Here is a 20,331-nt window from a genome sequence, read left to right on the forward strand (position 1 = left end):
CCTCTCTTTTTGGTCATTTTTTTTCGATTATCCGAGAGCCACAAAATATTCAACTTTCACTTTTAAAAATACGGCCTCTAAAACCTTCTCTTTCCTAAAAGTAAGGCCTCTAAAACCTTCTCTCTACTCCCTAAGATTTAAAACATAGGATTGACTAGCTTGCACATAGAATGTCCGATTTCAAAGTCGACAGTTTTGAACAAATCCTTAATTATTAACACACTTAAGAATGCTCATATGGGCCTTGAATGGAAGCAAATTTGAGCAAAATTTATTGATAAAAACTCAAGATACATTACAAATTGGGTGCAACTTCTCTCTTTCCATAGAATCCACTATTGTCAAAACCAAGTCCTCCACTCTTAGAGTTATCTTTCACACTCATACTCTCTTACTAGTCAATTTACTCCTTTTCCTTCCACATTTTTGTTTTTTACAAAAGTTTAAGCTTCCTTGGCGCACATGAAGTAGTTAACAAGGAATGTGTACCTATAACCTAGCCAACCTTCCTACTCTCCTGTTGCACACAAAAGCCTACATTTATGCATAACCATGAGGAGTCAAAGATAAGACTAGAACCAAAGTATTCTACTTGAATTCTACAAACTCCAGAGGCACATTCTCTAGCTATCCCTATTTTCAAAGAGTTGTATGCAAATCTACCAGAGCCTCATTTTTTGGTAGACAAAAAGCACAATGAGTTGCCTGTATAAAGCAATTGAAGACTTCCTCATTGATGATAACTGACCCGACCAAGAAGAGTAAAGAAGGCAATCATTCGGTGTCGGTAAAAATTAAGAAAGAAAACGGTATGCAGTTAGGAATAGAAAGAGGAAAAAATGGAATCCTTCAATGACAAATGATGTTCTGTCTCCATACCGTTGGTCAAATATTGCCGCTATATAACAATCTATTTCTGATTCAATCAATTGCATAAGATGTCTTAAAAGCTTTTAGAAACTCGTGATAGCACTATTCATCAGATCCTCAATTTGTCATTAGTATGAAACTATGCCTGAACATTGCATCAACTTCTACAAACTTCATATACCTCATTGGATCCGAGATAAGCCCAAAGACATTTAAATGTATAGACTATGGTAGTCACCCATAAGACAATACAATCATCAACTCCACCATGCACAATCTCTCTCTGTCTCTCAAATCATGTTAAACTCATTGTAGAGTAAGATATATTGATCATCTTAGAATATATTAAAGGACTTCAGGTAAAAACCTCATAGAGCTTAAGGAGATTAGAACATTCACACTCTCTTCATGACCTTTCTTCATCCAAGAAATCAAAGAGCTAAGAATAATTGCAAGCTCCAAGGAGCTTTGAACAAGCCACTGAAAGCCAATTTCTAATGTGGATTTGGACAACAGATGAGAGCCAAGTCTCACACGACTTTGTTATGAATCCGCAAAACCAAAGGCTAGACATCTAGCAAGCAAGACTGATATGAATTGAGGCTTCTAGACAGCAAATATGTGCCATCCCCAAGCCAGAAAACACATGCCAATTTGCTCCCATCTATCCAAGACCGTAATTGATCAACCACCGCTTATTGGTGGTATGAAAGCAAGCTCATCCCCATTCTTGACAATCGAAGATTCATCTACGTATTCTTGGTTTTGGGCTACAAGCATGCAAGCCTTTATCTCCTCCAAACCTGGAAATTGCCTTATAATGAGATTCACACAATCTTTGATGGTTTTAGAGCTTTGTTTCTCCTCCATTTTCAAAGTAGTCTCGGAAAGACCTGCTATTTCCCTTGCTCTAGCAAAGAAAAGCACCTTCACTTCTTGACCTTTCCCCTCCAAATTCTTTTGAGTGGCTTGATCCTCCATCCAATACTCCTTAATATCAGCACAAAGGACTTATAAGCATCTCTCTCTCTCTCTCTCTCTCTCTCTCTCTCTCTCCACACACACACACGACCTTTTTGTCTCATAGGTCATTTTGACCTTTGGAAGACGTTAATATAACATTTCATTACATTTCTGTTTCTAGGGGTCATTTGAGGATGCGCCTGTCCTCAAGGTACCGTACAAATCAATAATATGTGCAAGGACTTCAAGATCAGGTTGGTCAGTAGGAGTCATAGAGGATGAACCAGGGCGGCCCAGCCGATTGAACTATCGCACTCGCTATGGAGAGTGTGAACTAGCTCTATCCACATACCACTGGATGTAACCGCAGAAGCTGAAGGCTGACCACCAATAAAACGTAAGCACCTAGCCTTCCAAATCACTCATAAGGTGACTGCAACCACAGTAGCGAAAATCAACTTGCGGGGATGTGTCTCAAAAGCATGTATAGCATGGCCGTCGGTAACCGAGATTTGTCAACAGGAAAATGGGACCTCACCCTCCCCCTCAAAACTAAGATGAGGACCCTTGAACTGTAGCAGCCAACAAACAGAACCCCAAGAGACAAAGCCTGTGCAAATGGCCTCTCGACAGAGCAAGGCACAAACAGAACACAAGACCATATGCGCATGTGGGCAAACCCAAAGACTGGCTAATAGTCTCCTCTACATGTAAGGTGCAACGCAGGGTCCAATCATGGCCAATATTGCCAGTCCATGTCCCCACTGGCAATCCAGCATGAATGATCAAACACATGAAATAGCGGCGGCTAATCTGCAAATCCCAGAGAAAGGACCAAAATCTGTACATGAAGGCATGAAATAGACCAGCATCCAGCAATACAAACTCTGATGCCGCAGTGAATTATGCCGACCAATTCTAGCAGAAAACTCGAAGAAAGAGATAGTATGCGGCTGAGGGCCAACACCACTCCCCAAGTGCCCATGATAACCATGAGAGAGGTCTGCTCTCCCAAATCCATAACGGCCACGAGTGGACATCATCGGGTGAGAAACTCAGGTCGACTACACGATGTTGCCCATACGAGCCTAGCACACAAGTAGGGTCCCACCCAGCCAAGGAGCAGAAATCCTCGGACAGAATGGCAACAAACTCCAGCCTCGCATGCAGCAGAACGCAACCAAGGCGAGCACCGAAGGGAGTACGTCTAGCTTCAAACATACCCCCATCATGAGTAGGCAGATCAGCAGGGCCCTGCATCACCTCACGCCAAGAAGGAGAAAGCGAATCGTCAATCTGTACAATCCAAGTATGTATCCCTTTACGGAGACCAAACGAAGACTGACACCAAATGGTGTCACAAATCCCCTCCAAGGGGCCCCCACTCTATTGCTAGAGTGCTATTTGCTTTAGATTGCAAACATGCTGATACAATGGATCTAGATGCTGAGATGTTGATGGGATTGGATACAAGCTAATGTTAGATATATATACACAGATGCTTCACTGTCATTTTGCTCACCCTTTATTTGTTGTTTGTGTCAGATTTGGATGAAGATGAGGAAAGGCCTAGTTTGGCAGCTACCTAGCTCTGAGGGGTGCTAGTTGGGGAAGCGCACTTTATTGACTGGGCTGGCTGGGATAGAGAGCCTTCAGCATCTCTTGCTGAGTGGTCACAACATTGTTGTTTGGATGCACAGTCCATCTCTCTCTCTCTTATCACTCACAAAACCTTCACTCACAATATCATTATCTCTCTTTGTCTATTGCACGTCTCTCTTATTAAAGTAAAAGGAACCTTGTGTACGTATTGAGCACTCATCCTGGGCTATCACCATCAATCATATCCACTGCACCTAACATTGGTATCAGAGCTCTTTGGCAATGCTTCGGTAGAATCACTCAAGAAAAGAACCTAAAGAACCACAAAAAAAAATTTGCTTGTTTGAGATTGCATGTAATATAACCCGCCAATACACAGTAGAGGGAGGTACTAATCCAATTACCTTACATAGAGCATTAAGAAGAAAAGAGAACACAGATGCGTCCAACGACTAGAACGTCACTGCGCACACAAAGACCGACACCCTGTAGGCCCCAGAGACGGTGCCCCTTTCCGTAGTTCTTTACTCAATTAAGAACAGACGATCCGAACACGTAGATCAAAGTCTCACAAAGCTGTCCAAACCTGGCGAGGGCTGAAATTACAGGTTTTTGACCCAATTTCAGCAACATAACGACGTTAAAACCTCGTAGGCCAAAAGCACATGTCTAGGACGAATTCGCTCGCAATTTAGAAGCTTTCTGGTGAGCTGTAACAGAATTTCAGCGCGCTGTAATTCCCTCTTTTGTCACTGCCAGGTGCCCAAAGCCCTATACACGCATCCCAAGGCTTTCTCGAGGCTCCCCTGGTGCTAATTTGCAGTTTAGGCACGAAACCCTAAGCCTGTAGAAAAATACAGCAGGCTGTAATTCTCTGTTTTGGATTGTTTTTAGCGGAGCGAACAGGTCTACGCGTGTCCCAAGAGCTCTTGCACGCAATGGGACAGTCCCCTTGTGATTTGGACAAGTTTTTACGCGAGAAAACTCTCCAAATTCGCAATCTTTCACGAAGGGACTGTGCATACCTATGGGGGATTAGCAATTAGCTAATCTGGTTCCTGTTCATGTGAGCGCAAGGCCACCGAAGGGTGCACCCGCAGGAAGGAGTTGAGCTTCGGTAAGAGATAAAGCCTTCTTAAGCCAGATTGCAAGCAGTACGAAGCAGTACCAAGGACCCTTTGAATGTCATTCGATAGGCCCACAATGCACTATGGAGCTTGACATCCCACTCTTCGCATCGTCAATCTCTACCATCCAAGTATGTATTTCTTTGCACAGACTAAACTAAGCAAACAATGAACTGTACATCCAAACAACCATGCCGTGGCCATTCAACAAGGGATGTTGCAGTCCTTTTGTCCCAGCCAGCCCAAGAAAGATGAGTCAGCACCTGTCACATGCAGCGAAATTGAAAAGGTGAAGATCTAAGTTTTACACTTCCACAAATCCTTTACTTATTTTCCTTGCGTTAGTGATTGCTTTTAGCTTGAATGATGGTTCCTCTATTCTTTCTCCGAAGAGAGGGAATGAGAGAATGCAATAGAGATGTGTAGAGGGGGAGAGAAAGAGAGAGGAGAGAAGAGCGACACCCGATGGGGTCCCAACCAACCCTCTCATGGACCCCCCACACTGTTGCCGATGTGGTATTTGCTTTAGATTGCATAAATGGAATGTATACACAATGCAATACCACTAGTGCACACTCTACTGAGTCGAATGATGACTTTCGCCGCGGTAACTCCTCAAGGCAAGGCACCTCTAGGGCTGATTTGATGCACCTTAGGATCCTTCTCAATGTAGGATTGCGGATGGCCACCAAGGGGCTGATTTTGTCACGATTGTGACGTATTCTCTGTCTTGGTATTACCTTCTTGTTTGATTTTTTTGCAGATATAAAGACGCACTAGATCTGAAACCCCCGATTCTCCAAAGGATGCGTCCCTTCGCCCAAGAGTCGCACCTGTTCAGCGAATAGCCATGCCTCTTCAGTGAATGGCTCTTCAGTGAATGGCTGTACCTTTACGCCGAAGCGTCATGACTCTACAGCAGAAGGACACGACTATTGGCTTAGAGTCATGTCTCTTGACCTATGGTCATGTCTTTTCATCGTGTCTCTTCAATTTCTATATAAAAACACCCTTGTAACACATTTCAAGCATTCAATGAATCAAACATAGAGTCTAAGTCTTGTCTCTGAGTCAAGTTCAAGTTTCTCAAGTCTTAATCATGAGTTTAAGTACTTAATTTGTCACGTGACACATCTAACCCTATGTGTACGTGGACAAGCTACTTCATGACAAGGGTTCAGTTCAGTCCAGTCAGGCTAGCTTAGGAAGCGGTCTGACACTTTTGTGAGTCTGTTCATAGACCGTGCATGCCCAGGCACACTAGAGTAGATGCATATCATCTGGTTGCACACAGCATGATCATCAACATTACCATCAAAATCCATCAGGAGCATTTTGCAGTGCATTAAACCTATTTTCCCTACTTTTGACATTTTTCACTTATTATTTTTAAGTGACTTTTGTTGGAAACTGGGTAGGGCAACTTGACTAAGATAATATATAAGGAAAAGCTAGGGCTAGGTTTTTTGGCAGAAGAGCAAGGAGAGCACAGGCACCCGCTGCAGCAGTCATCTTTCTCTTTCTCTCAAGCAAGAACCACCCCCTTAAGCCATCAGCGTTTTCAGCTTTAAGCCTCAGCATTCCAGCGTTTTTAAGGACATTAGATCAGCACTTTAAGCCTCAGCAAATCCAGCGTTTTAAGGACTGCAGATCAGCGTTTTTAGGGACATCAAATCAGCGTTTTAAAAGACTGCAGTTCAGCGTTTAACATAGCAGCAGATCAGCGTTTTACACAGCAGAATTTCAGCGTGTTTACACCTGCAGCAATCAGCACTTTTGAGCCAGCAGAGTTGGTGTTTTTTTGCAGCAGCAAACTTCAGCAAATTCAGCAGTTCAAAACAGTAGATAGAGCATCGTTTGAAGCCAGCATTCAGTAGCAATCGTCGTCGCCGTCGACTTCAACCTAGACACTTTGCATCAGCATTTTGTACCAGTTTTGTGCAATCAATAGTATAGACCTCTTTCGCCATCGAGAGAGGGGCCCTTGGAAGAGGGTTTGACAACATTCTGGAGTCATATTTTTCTCTCTTTATCTCTCAGTCTCAGCACCTTCATTCACAGTGTTCACCACTTGTTTGTGATCATTTGCACTCTCTCACTAAAGGAACGGAAGGCTCTCCCTTTCGTAAGTAAAAGGAACCCTTGAGCATAGTTCGGAGCACTCATCTTGAGCAAAGTTCAACATTCACTTCCGCTGCACCTTACATAATTAAGGATTAGTAACTAGAATCCTTATAGTGGTATCAAAGCAAATTTTTTCCCAGGACCCGAAGGTTGTGAGTCTCTCACCCTCGCCGCTACCCTCTCTCCGCGTTGTATGGAAGCAGAAGAAAGGTGGTACACACACCCAAACGAGCATGAGGTAACTTAAATTTATTTTGCTCCAACTATATAAATAAAAGACAAAAATATGGCTGTGTGTGGCGTACCCGATGAATTTTGGGATCGTTGTGTTGGTGCCCCTTAGTGTGCCCTTTCATTGGGATGTACCCCTTCGTTGGTGCCCCATCACGTAATAAGGTATTGAACCAGCAGGCAACATGCCCCTTGTTCTCCGTGTTCGCACCCCTTCCAAGAGGATTGCACCCTTTCACAAGCGATGGGCTGAATTCAGAAATTGTTGGGCTGAATTTTGGAAACCCTCTACTAGTGACCCTTTGTGTGCCTCTTCATCGGGTGGTGTCCCATCGTGATTGTGCCCGCACCTTTTCATGTGAAAGGGCAACACCTCTACCTTGCTTGCACCTTTTCCCCAGGTAGTATCCCTTCCAAATTATACTCGCACCCCTTTCCCTAAGCGACATGCCCCTTTGCGCAATTGCTTTTCCACACGCTGGACTGGGCTGAATCGCTGGCCTGCAAACGTTCGCTGGTCTTTTTTTTCTACACTATCAGCCAGCGTACAAAGTCCAGCGCTGCACCTCTTCATATACACCCCATGTGCGCAACTCTTCGTTGGCTGCCACTTCATTATAATTTTCGCTGGATGTTTTACGCATCACCCCAGCAGCGCAAAAGTTATAAAAAACCCCCAAAATTATTAAGCCTCAAAGTGGCCGGCCAAACTTGACTGACCTACCCCAATTTTTTAAACCAATGTGTATTGTTTAAAAACAAAACAAAACAAAAATACCCACCAGTTCAAAATGAATTCAAGCACTCTTTTACAATCAGCGCCACTCTCTCTCCCACTCTTCCGCGCTGGCCTTGTGTGCACTTTGCAGCACGGGACATTTCGCCGTCATGGCCGACAATGACTTCCATGTTCTGATCCCCTTTCGCTCATACATCGACGAGCTTCCCAACACAGAATTGCCGGCGTACCCTCTCTCGGCACCCAAAGTCGTTATCATTCTCGATACCCTAGAGCCTCTTTCGGAACAGGAACCGGAACCTCTCCCAGAACAAGAACCCGAACTTGTTTTCTCATTGGCACATGTAGTAGAGAGCCCTCTTCCAGAACCGGTTCCACAACACCCGTAACCTGCTTCAGAGGCAAACCCCATACAGCAGGAATACAGGTTGTATGTGACACATCGTCACGCCACAGTTCAATTATTCCCTCAAAGCAATCGGCATGGCTGAATCACAAGATAGCAACGACTCTATTCCACTCGAGGACCCGATAGCAGTTCTCAAAGAGCAAATGGCAGCACTTTCGACAAGTCTCGCATCAATTCACACTCACTTAGAGCAGATGCAGACGCAAAACACTTCTCGGAATCGTCCTCCAACTTCTCGGACGACTAATGCTGCTTCTCTGCCATTGTCTTCCAATGCTTCAGTGGTCGACTAGAAGAACAACTCAAACAAAAGCCTTTGGAACTCAAATTTTCTCATCCAAAGCATGGTTTCTCAAAGACTACTAGACACAAAGTACCCTCGTGCGAGCAACAAAAGTCTCAGCATGAATATTCTTGGAAATGCTACAGTTCTAAGCAACCAACTTCTTATTGGAATCATCAGCAACATGAAGCTTCCAAAGGATCATCAGCCATATTAAGATGGGCTTACTTAGTGGTACATATATCCGACCCTAGTCAAGTACTCGTTCGGGAATGTCGCGACGCTGGACAAGTTCCCCCTCGCGAGCCATGCCCTACATTTAAGTCTTTCTTGTCTGATGGTGGTAAAGTTGAAGATTTATTGATCCTTTCATTGTGCAAGAGGATTCTTCAGAGGTCTAAAAGACAACAACTCCCTCGACCTCCCCCTTCTCAATTGGAAGCCTTAATACCGCTAAGAAAGCTGAAGATTCAGACGATTCTGGTTCTTGTGAGATAGTCAACGAGCACATCATCCCTTCTACGGCCGTGATCCAGGCAGAAAAAGTTGCCTCATCACCGCCCTTGCAGAATAAAGTCTTTGTTTCTGAACAGATACCAAATGCAGTGGTGAATGAAAATTTTTCAAACTTAAAGACACCAATCCTTGCCTTCAACGGTGCAAAGGATAAATCAGATGCAGGCTCTTGCAGCACGACTTTAGTCGCGGCATTTGAATCTTTGGACATAACTTGTTCTATTGATAAACCTTTACAGATGGATATACATCCAAACACTACTCAGTCTCAGTCTACGACATCCCTTCAAGAGGATTTTACTGTTTTAGACAAACCAATGGAATATCTTGCAAATTTCCAACCAATGGTCATCACTCAACAGAAAACTCAAGTCAGTTTACCAATAGTTTCCCCTGAAGCAGATAAAGATTCAAACTTTTCTTGGACAAAGCTCAAAGTTACAAACGACTTTGACAAAATCACTAATCAAGTTGCAGATGTGATACTGATACTTTTGACAAAGATGAGACAAGTTGCAGATATGATCAGTTTTCAATTTGGCAAAATTGTTATGGTCAATAACACTGTCATGACGTGGGAACAGAAAGAGTTTTGGATGCAAAAGCACTACAAAAATACATTTCCTTCTCCCGGAGTTTCTACAACTACTCTGGGTTTTATTTTAAATGGGAGAGAATGTCACGATTGTGACATATTCTCTGTATTGGTATTACTTTCTTGCTTGATTCTTTTGCAGATACAAAGATGCACCAAATCCGAGACCCCCGATTCTCCAAAGGATGCGTCCCTTTGCCCAAGAGTCGCACCTGTTCGGCGAATAGCCATGCCTTTTCAACAAATGGCTGCACCTTTGTGCCAAAGGGTCACGACTCTACAGTAGAAGGACATGACTACTGGCCTAGAGTCATGTCTCTTGACCTATGGTCATGTCTTTTCATCGTGTCTCTTCAGTTTCTATATAAGAATACCCTTGTAACACATTTCAAGCATTTAATGAATCAAACACACAGTTTTCTGAGTCTTGTCTCTGAGTCAAGTTCAAGTTTCTTAAGTCTTAATCATGAGTTTAAGTACTTAATTAAGGATTAGTAACTAGAATCCTTACAGATTTGCACTCCCGATGTGAGAGGAATGAAGGGCTGAAAACAAAGATCTCGACAAGGCCGATGATGGACAGCAATGAAGCACTCATGCCGGCGAGGGAATGGCCGAGGGGAGGCTCGATGGGCTACCGAAGTACCGGACCGGAATGGGATGATCGCAAGACAATTCTAAGTCGTTCCATCGCCAGGAAATGGGCTGAAAACTGAGATTGCTGGCTGATCTGCTGAATCTGGCGAGGAGATGGCAAACACTGCTGCTGGCTGAAAAGGCAAGGGCTGAATCTTGCAAAACGCTAAGGCTGGTCTTACTCTCCACTAGCGGTAGCCACATCTGTAAAAAAACGCTGGCAACCTAGCTCCTTTTATAGGTGAGGGATAGGCCTTATAAACTTATTAAGGCCTAGGTGGGGCAATTCATCCACCACACCCAATAAATAAATCATTAAAATGATTTATGAAAATGTTAGGTCAGGGGGTTCAGTTCTGGCTGAAACTGTCGCACATCTGTCCACCCGGGAATCCGATCGACTCGGGGACTGGCTCGTGGGATTCCTCTAACCTAGAACTATATGCATGTCATGCCAGATGCCCACCGTAGTGTAATAACATCTGTCAAACACATGTACAAACCGTTTATGCAAAAGGGTTCGAAATTGGAAAACCTAATCTAATGGACTTGTCCGGACATGCAGCTCCTACGAATAGGCTCACAAAATTGTCGGTACTAATCCTCCTAGGCTTCTAGACATCCCTATCTAGGAAGAAGGGGAAAACTAGCTCTCAAAGTCGATGAAGCATGTCCATGTGGCACACAGAGCCATGTGCATGTGACATCCCCTCTTGCGTAAGGTGAGGTACGGATACCGATTTGCATGGCCTCCTTGTATGAGGCTAGCGGATCTGGGTAGTTGATGAAAAATTCCTCGTCCGCCCAAGCCGGTTCATGCGTTCCTCGATCCTTGAATTTCAAGAAATATTGCTTTGCTTTCTTCTTCTTATTGCCGCACTGTAATGGAAACATTAGAAAACGCTTCGACTTGGTGACAATTATCTCTTTTGGTTCTTTTGGATTGCTCCTTGGAAGTCCACCCTTGTGGCGGCAACTCGGTAGGTCCACTGTGGAAACTCGCTGTGTCACAAACTGTTGACGTGTCAAGCCATTGAAGAACGGAGCCAACCTACAAATCCCAGGCCTAAAACCTAGAAGAAGCAGAAGAAGAAGAAGCGGCACAATAAATTTTACCAATTGGCAAAGTCTTGCCGAGAGGCCTATTTTTAAAGAAGAGTTCCCACCAACTTATGGGACCCCATCGGTGACCTAAAGATTTAAGGGATTAGATAAAGCGAGACCCACACACACACACAAAGATTCGCATGGAGCTTGATGATGTGGCAGTTGTACGTACTACGGACGCCCGTGTTTTGCGTTGCAGTGCCATGTGGCAGACTGTACGGACTTCCGCGATTTGTGCTGCTCACGTGGTTCATTCTCTAGCATGCTTCTGCGTGAAGGTGCAGAGGATGAAGTATCAGCAATGTACTCGTTCAAGCAATATAAAGAAATACCGAAAGGGGCACCAAGTTTTGGGGCTAGTGCTCTCTTGGGGTAGAACTCCGCAACTCCCCCGTCGTGCATTCTCTCTCTCTTTCAGTTCAATTGTGATTTGAAGTGCTTAAAGTTGTTCAATCTGTTCTTTTCGATTGGCACATGGTGTCCATCCCCGTGATAGTGGTATCACAGCTTCAGGCGTGTGCTTTTCTAAAAGCATACGGGTCCTACCAAAGAGTAGATAGAGCAAGAATCTTTGTGCTTAGAATTTTATTAAATAATCTTCATTTTCCGACCGTGGACTTATTAGCCACTCCCACCCTTGCTCCATCGCACATCAGGCGTACTCCCGTCTTCACCGCTTTGTCTTATAGGGCATGAGCCATAAAGATCAGATCACTTGTAAGAGAAGGATCAAAGATATTTTTCAAGCCACAATTTTTTTTCTTAGAAGCGGTGCCATGAAATAGTGGATCTCTATAGCTACCAAGCCGCACACTCCAAGGACTTGGCAAGCTTTCAATAAAATTTTTGTCCGAAGTTACATGCCTTCAGACATCTTCCTTAGGAGAGCAGCTTCTAGCAGTGTGGGGTATCCTGAAATGCTTGCCACAAAAACCCTAGCAGATTACAACTTGAAATTTCTCGACATCTCTCTATAGGTGTCTCTTCTCGAACCCATAACCTTGGAGGTCCAATATGATTGCTTTGTCTTGGGACTACCATCACCGCTACAAGAACCTTGTCTATCCAAGAGCTTATGGACCGTGCTGCGGTCGGCTACAACCTTATGGAAGCGTAACCCTGATTTTAGTGCAGGTTTCAGGGTGGAAAGCCAGTCGTCTTTTTGAGCTCGACTGATGTCAAAAATGCTTTTTCAATTTGATTTAGGAGTTTTTAGAGTTCTGTTTGAGAACTTGTTTGGTGATCCAATTTGACATTTGTTTGAAATGGATGGTATCTCTTTTAAACTTGTCTTGTTGCGGATTTGAATTGTTTGACTCTCGTTTGAATACTGGTTTTAATGCTTAGTGATTTACTCTCGGGTGGAGTAGTGAGAAATGATCTTTAAGAATGCTTGCACATACTCATCGCCTGGGCCCTTGTGGTTACTTGCGGGGGAAGTATTGTTGTTGTTACTCATGGCCCAGACCTGGATGGTTATATACGGGGGGAGTATTAAGAAGTTTGAGCAATGGTTACTCTTAGCACCTCCAAATGACGCAATTTGAGGTCTTGGGGGTGTTTGGTTATAAAAGGCCTCTATATCTCATGACCCGGACCCTTTTAGGTTATTTGCGGAAAGAGTGATGAGGGAGTCGTTGAACAACTCATGGCCCGGACTTGGATGGTTATTTGCAGGGGGAGTGTTCATCAGCGGATTTATGTTTCTATGTCTTGTAACATAGCTTTTTTTTCCCTGTGTTGTGCCAACCATTGAATACTCCTTATTGGATGAGATTTTTCTGGGAAACCAACGACCCAGGATATCAAGAGCTTCAATCTAGAATAAGACTCCTTATTGGATGAGATTTTTTTGGGAAGCCAACAACCCAGGATATCAAGAGCTCCAATCTGGAATGAGAAAATTGATTGTCCCTCGGAATGTACCTTAGAATGACCCTCGGAAATTTTTGAGCTAACTTGAGTTGTTTTGTAGATATGTTGTAATGGCAGACAATTACTTTCTTTCAAGAAGGGGGGACGTCACAAACTACTGATGTGTCAAGCCACTGAAGAACGGAGCCAACCTGCAGATCCCGATCGAGGGGCCTAAAACCTAGAAGAAACAAAAGAAGTAGAAGTGGCACAAGAAGTTTTACCAACTTGCAAAGTCTTGCCGAGAGGCCTATTTTTAAAGAAGAGTTTCCACCAACTTATGGGACCCCATCTGATGGGGCCTAAGTGACCTAAAGAGATTAAATAAAGTGGGACCCACACACACACACAAAGATTTGTGTGAAGCCTGATGACGTGGCAGCTATACGAGCACCCGCGTTTTGCGTTGCAATGCAACGTGGCAAACTGTACGGACTTCCACGATTTGCGCTGCAATCGTAGCAGGTGTACGGATTTCCGTGAAACACGCTGGTAGCTTTTGGACCAAATGCTTTTTGAGTTGATAGCTTTTCATGTAACTGCTTTTGAGAGGCCAAGGGCCTTTAAATATGAGCCAAGAGCTCATTCTCTGGCATGCTTTTGCGTGAAGGTACAGAGGATGAAGTACTGGCGATGTACTGGTTCAAGCAATATAAAGAAATACCGAAAGGGGCGCCAAGGTTTGGGGCCAGTGCTCTCTTGGGGTGGAGATCCGCTACTTCCCGTCTCGTGTGTCGTGCTCTCTCTCTCTCTCTCTATGCCATTGCACCGTATACTATGAGATACGTGGGCGTTTCCATTGCCTATTTAAAGAAGGCTTTGGACCTCTAGATAGAGTCATGCAATACCAAGATCAAAGATGCTTAGGCTTGTACCTACTGGAACTACATCGGCACAGGGATAATCTAATGAGAAGACAAAGAGCACTACAGCCTCAGAGGCAGATCATAGATTTCTTCGGATCAAGAGAAGCAGGAGTGGTAGGAGAAGCAAGAGGCCAGCAGCCAGCACAAAGGAGTACCCACATTCATACCAAAGGCACCCTCATTGACAGAGCGATTGAGCTTAGGAAATCGAGACGACCACAACCGAGATGCAGAAGCACACTTCACCGGAGGAGACTACAACAAAGGATTAGAAGCATTCTAGCCAGACACCCAGAATGCTCCTAAGAAGTTTATTTAATACTTTGTATTTAGTTTTTCACATTTATTTTCACACTTAGTACTTTAGTACTAAGGTACCCAGACATTGTAACAGATTCACCACTTTTGTATCAGTTTGGTCTCATAGGTCATTCTGGCCTTTTGAAGACGTTTAATATAACATTTCATTTCATTTCATTTCTCTTTCAATTTAGTTGTTATTTGAAGTGCTTAAAGTTGTTGAGTCTATACTTTTCCGTTGGCACGTGGTGCCCGTCCCCGTGACACGCTATGCCTCCTGTAGACTGTAGACGCTCCAAAGGAACGGCCATGTGAGGTCTCCGCTTCCAGAATTTGACCATCCTTGTCTTGAGTGCCCTAAAATCCACACAAAACTGAAATGAGTTTGGTTTCTTACGAACAAACAGAACTGGTAACCCAAAAGACTGTACCTTGGGAGGGCGAAGCCTCCTAAGCAAAAAATCACTTGGTTTTGGCTTCTCGTTATCCGGTTGTAAAAAAATTTTACCTACGTGTTCCGCGTCATGCAATTGGTCGGAGACAATGTCCATAGGTTGATGGAAATGGTGTGTAGGGCAATGATCATCCTGGGGAAGTACAAAATTGACCTTGACAAACCCTTCACTAAACCTGTCAGGAATACCCAAGTTCCTTGATGTGGGGTTGACATAGATGACCGCCGCTTGGGCTTCTCAACGTAGCTCTCTGATCTCTTGGACGTGAGAGATGAGAGGGAGAGAGGGAATACCGCTCTCGCCTCGAACGAGGACAGGCTGCGACACATTATCTTTGATGAGAAACGTGAGCTTCTCCCAATTGATAATGGGCTTGAACCTGCGAAACCACTTAATGCCCAAAATGATATCACATCATGCAAGTTTAGAGACTACAAAACAACGAGCGAATTGGATTTTTTGAATGATCAACTTGACATCATCACATTCTTGAGGGATCGAAGCGTCCACGTCTTGAGAGAGCCCCTTGTTACGTCCCGCTTATAGGATTGGATTTTTTGAATGATCAACTTGACATCATCACATTCTTGAGAGATCGAAGCGTCCACGCCTTGAGAGAGCCCCTTGTTATATCCCGCTCATAGGAGAGGAGATCTAGCCTAGACGCCGTCAGGATGGGCGTCTAGAGTCCGGACGGACGTAGTGTGAACCCGGCCAGTATTATAAAAGGGAGGCCAAGGCCTCATTTGCAGTTATCGACCCCCACTGGCAGAGTGCCAGTGGTTAGCCCACGAGGCTAGGAGTGTGCGAGGTCACCTCGAGGAGGTGAGGCCGGGTGGTATGGACGCTCGGTCTTATAGGTGCACGCCTACGTCCTGGGATGCTGGCCCCAGCACGGGGGAGCTGCCGGATGGTGGCTATGGTTGGAGGTTCGTCCGATGCGTGTCTGTAGGCGTCTGTGTAGGCGGGAGATCCACTCCTTGCATTCGATTCATGGTATCAGAGCCGGCTTGGCTACGGAATGGACCGTGTGCACACCTACGGGCTGGTTAGAGTCGGATAATCACTATTTCATGCAAGTTTTGATGAAATAACCGTTGGACTGATTATTTTCTTCTCGTGAGCATGTTTACAAGTGAAAATTAATCCTCGGCTGCTGATTTGTGGTAAAAATCACCATATTAGCAAGTGGGAGTGCTGAAAATTAAATGCTTTCTAATGAATTTTACTGATTTTTGATGAAAATCGGACAGTTATTGATTTGTTGTTTTATGGTTAAATTCAGCATATGGTACTTTTGTACTCACTGTATCCTTCTTCTGTGTCAAGCATAGAGAGGGAAAAAGTGTCACGTGACACATCCAACCCTATGTGTCCGTGGACAAGCTACACCATAACAGGGTTTTCGTCAGTCCAGTCAGTCTAGATTAGAAGTGATCTGGCACTTTTTGTGAGTCTATTCGTAGACCGTGCATGCCCAGTCACTTAGTATAGATGCATATCCTCTGGTTGCACACAACATGATCATCAGTATTTGTAGCAGGGCTACAGTGTCACTTCACAGGACAGGCATAAAGTTGGACAGTTAGTTACAGTTGGTCTGGTTCACATTGGACGGACCCTCTGGGCTGGGGGGTGACACGTGGCAGGGTACCGACGGTGGTCTAGTGGACATCGTGGCCAGGTCACCACCACCACTCAGTTTGGAGATAGACTTAGCTGACTGGACATTTATGAGCCGTTGGTGGCTCTTTATGGTTGTACATATGAGTAGTCGTTTTGGGCCAGTTGCATTATCTTGTATGTAGTCGTCTAGAGTGAGTCCATTCACAGAGCACATCTTCACCATCCCTGCACATCTGAGCCTCGACACCCCCCATTGTACCTGTGAGTCCTAGGCTGGAGCTGAGTGTGCTGCCACGCCAGAGTCTGTATCAGTCTTTGAGATAGTCGAGTCATATGTTCTGGTCTGCTGTTGTGTCTTTGTGAGCTCTGTTGACGTCTATTGTTTCCTTCTTGTTTAGTCTGTTTGAGTGAGATTCAGTCTGTTTGAGTGAGATTGTCACGCACATTGCACTGAGGACCACCCACAGTAGAGAGCACGACACATTATCCGCGCTACAGGTGCTCTCATTTTGGCGATCACGGTGGGACCTCAACTAAAATCTCACTCTGTGAGGTGCAAATCTTGAAGCTAGTCGGGTCTATCTAGCTTCGCCTACCTTGCCTAGCTTGGCCGACCTTGCCTTGCACTGTTCTTCTCTCGCCCTGGTCCAACTGTTCTCTCGCCCTGGTCCAACCTCTCCTCGTCCTGGTCTAGACCTCCTTGACCCTGGTCTAGTCCTCCTCGTCCCTGGTCCAGCCTGGTCTGGTCACGCCTGGTCTAGTAGAGTCTAGACCAGTCTTCAGCCAGTTCAAGGTTTTCTTGCCCAAGGGTTGGTTGGATTGGTGGTCACTGCATGACACATACAAGGCGGTCAGTCAAGCGTCAAAGCGCACTACTGAGCCCTCTCAAGTACTATAACAGAAGACTACCTCTGGTACCTAGTAGAAGTCCATCAACCTCATCACCTATACCTCCACATATATCACCCATTCCTTCATCTGGTTCCATATCTTCCAGATCACCTTCTCCAGTAAAGCTCTCTCCTATTCTTCTACACCAGGCTACTGAGCAACAGGCTCAGCAAGGGGCCATGGAGCCGTTGGCTAGCGTTTTGGCTAAGGTAAACATCAAGTTCCCTACATTCAAAGGACTCTCTTCAGAAGATGGTGACGACCATGCAAGGAGGTTTGTATCTCTCTGTAGGGGTCGTGGTCTTAACAGGGAAGATGCTTATTTGGTACTCTTTCCATCCACCTTGGATGGCTTAGCAGACAAATGGTACAGCCAGTTTGCAGAGAACCATTTGCAACCTGGGCAGCCTTAAGGCAACAGTTCTGTGCAGCTTTCAGGCCCGATGACTACCAGGAGAAGGTGTTGGATGAGTTAGCCAACATGGTGCTCCAGCCAGAGGAGACTTTTGCAGAGCTTATGACTAAGACCAAGTCTCTGGTTGCCAAGCTTCCTCAGCAACCCGGTGAATTCATGGTTAAGAAGTGGGTGGAGAAGGCGCTTCCCAAAACTTCTCAACAAAAACTCCAAGAGAGTCTCCGACCCGACGCCACTTTGGAGGAGTTCATCGCAGCTGCTACTAGGATAGAGGGGGCTAGGAAGCTGTTCAACAACTCCCCTCACATAGAGACCCCCTCTGTGTTTTCGGAAAGTCCTCCTGATCCATTGACTTCTTTACGTAGAGAACTTGAAGCCCTAAAACTACAACGCGCTCTTCAAGAGGAGAAAAGTATCTCTCTTCGCCAGGAGAAACCTCCACATCTTGAGGCTTTGGATCAAATCAAGAGAGAGCTAAAGAGCTTCGGTCTCAATAGGAGACTAAGGCTATGGTATGGTGCAGCTCGTGTTGCTCTCAAGGACATCCTCCACAGGACTGTCTCCTTAGAGATTATTGCCATTTCTGCGAGAAGTCTGGGCATGAAGACAAGGATTGCTATTATATCAAGGGATTACGGCAGATACAACAAAGTCTAGGTCCTTCTCTCCAACAAGGGCTTACGCCTGCATCAAACCTGGTGTCACCATATAGCCATCAGAACCCGATGCCACCTCTGCTGACAACACCTCCTATGCAAGGTATGCACAACAACTTTACATCCCCCAGCTTTTATCATGCTAGTACTCCTTCAGTTCCCCAAAGCTTCTACACGTCAGCATCCGGTCCAATGCAGCAACGGCCGAGACCACCTCGCCCCTCAAATGGGCCAATTTTGTACTACAGGTGCGGAGAGTATGGACACTATCAGAGCAAATGTCCCTTACTAGAAGGGTCCCCTCCTTGCCGACATTGCCCTAAAGCTAAGGATCACTATAGTAAGGATTTCCCAAAACAACGAGCATCCACATCTGCAAGCACAAGCCAGAACCAACAGGAGTTTACATTTCCAAAGCTTAACCTCATCACAGTAAGCTCCATTCCACAGGCACCGCCTTCCACTCTTGTAGTTGCCTCTCAAGAAGGGTTGAAGCAAGTGGAAGAGCCGGCTGGGGTGCTCACACGGGCACAGAGAGCTGCTCTTGGCCTCAGCCTCCCTGGTGGTCCAATCTTTCCATCTCCTGTCACACAAATGAGTCAAACTCCAGTAGTAGTTGACAAACCAGCAGGTAGTGACAAGAGCCAACCTACCTCGTTTCTATCAAATATTGATGGTGCTTTCATCGAAGCAGTAGAGGACTTGCAGAAGCTTAAGATACCAGAGCAAGCTCTAATCAAAGAAAACAAGCCCACAGCAGAGTCTATCTTGAAAAACACTTTTCAGCAAGTGTCACTGTACGACATGCTTTGACTTGATGCAAATTTTAGAAGTGACACCCTTTCCATCATCCAGTCTCTGTACCCTAGTGCAGGGCCTAGTGGCGGGCATCTACCTGTGCAGCCCTTGGAGCCCTACATGATTTCATATCCAGCTGCTCCCCTCACCGACTACAAAAGTCCTCGTCTCACTGTGTCTATTCTTGGGCATCAATTCTCAGGCGTCATAGTGGATGGTGGATCTGGGATCAATCTGATGCCAGAATTTACTATGTTGGCCTTAGGTCTGCAGCCTACCCACCCTGCTCCATTCACTGTTACATTGGCAGACCAGAGGACAGTCTACCCTCTGGGCATAGTAGAGAAGGTGCTATACAAGACTTCACATTTAGCTTGGATTTTGTGGTGGTCAGTCTTCCTCAGGTGGAGGGAGGATTTCCTTTGCTGATTGGTAGACCATGGTTGAGGCATACTAAGGCAATTCATGATTGGGGCAACGACGCCATGTGGATACATACTCCTGGCTCCCCCATGCAACCAATTCGGCTCGAAGGAGGTATGGATCCAGTAGTTCATCACAACTCATTATCAGTACAGTCCAATCCCGACCCTGAGCAACCCATCCCACCTGACGGGTCTAACGAAGACCTACTGCAGTGGTTGGAAGCTACCGCCTCGATGCCATGCTATGTGGTCTCTATTCAAAACTCACATGTACCGGTAACACTCTCTCTTCCAACTCCTCAGGCGGACACAGATGTCAGAAGTCCTACACTAGACAGTAGTCCTACAGCATACAATGGACCAGTCCAAGAAGTACGTGGATCAGCCCCAAATTCTCATGATTCAGATGATCCTCCTATGGAAGCCCTCGGCCTCGGGGAACCTATCACACATCACCGAAGGGGGAAAAAATCTCCTCTGCATGAACTTGCCAATGATTCCCCCCTTCCTCTAACATCTCCCAGGTCGGATGCCCCGCCCACTCAAAAGCACTCTGTTATGTCTATGTCTGAAGATTTACCCTTCGATGAGCTTCCACCAGGATGGTTACGAGAAGAGTATGCGGAGTTTCCAATCGATCAAACGCCAGCACATGATGTCTCAAAGCTCCAAGAGGCAGCTCATTTTTCAACTTCTGAAGTACCCTTCACAATTACACCTCCTGACCCTGTCAAAAAAATCAACCTGGGCGACCCTGACAACCCTCAGCATGTTCTCTTAGCA

The 20,331-nt window shown here is 45.3% G+C and overlaps 1 protein-coding gene across 2 annotated transcripts in view; it reads right to left on the minus strand.

Moving 5' to 3' along the window:
- Positions 1–1,154: 1,154 nt before the first annotated feature.
- CNX7 (co-factor for nitrate, reductase and xanthine dehydrogenase 7) overlaps positions 1,155–20,331 on the minus strand; it is a 67,546-nt gene continuing 48,369 nt past the window's right edge. For both annotated transcript variants that reach the window (XM_086504211.1, XM_086504212.1), the window contains one exon: positions 1,155–1,860. In XM_086504211.1, the coding sequence (XP_086360337.1) occupies positions 1,555–1,860 (306 nt within the window). In that variant the 3' untranslated portion in view covers positions 1,155–1,554. The remainder of the gene's footprint in view (positions 1,861–20,331) is intronic.

The sequence above is a fragment of the Adiantum capillus-veneris genome, chromosome 28 (genome assembly GCF_014529385.1).
Source record: "Adiantum capillus-veneris isolate H3 chromosome 28, ASM1452938v2, whole genome shotgun sequence".
Lineage (NCBI taxonomy): Eukaryota > Viridiplantae > Streptophyta > Polypodiopsida > Polypodiales > Pteridaceae > Adiantum > Adiantum capillus-veneris.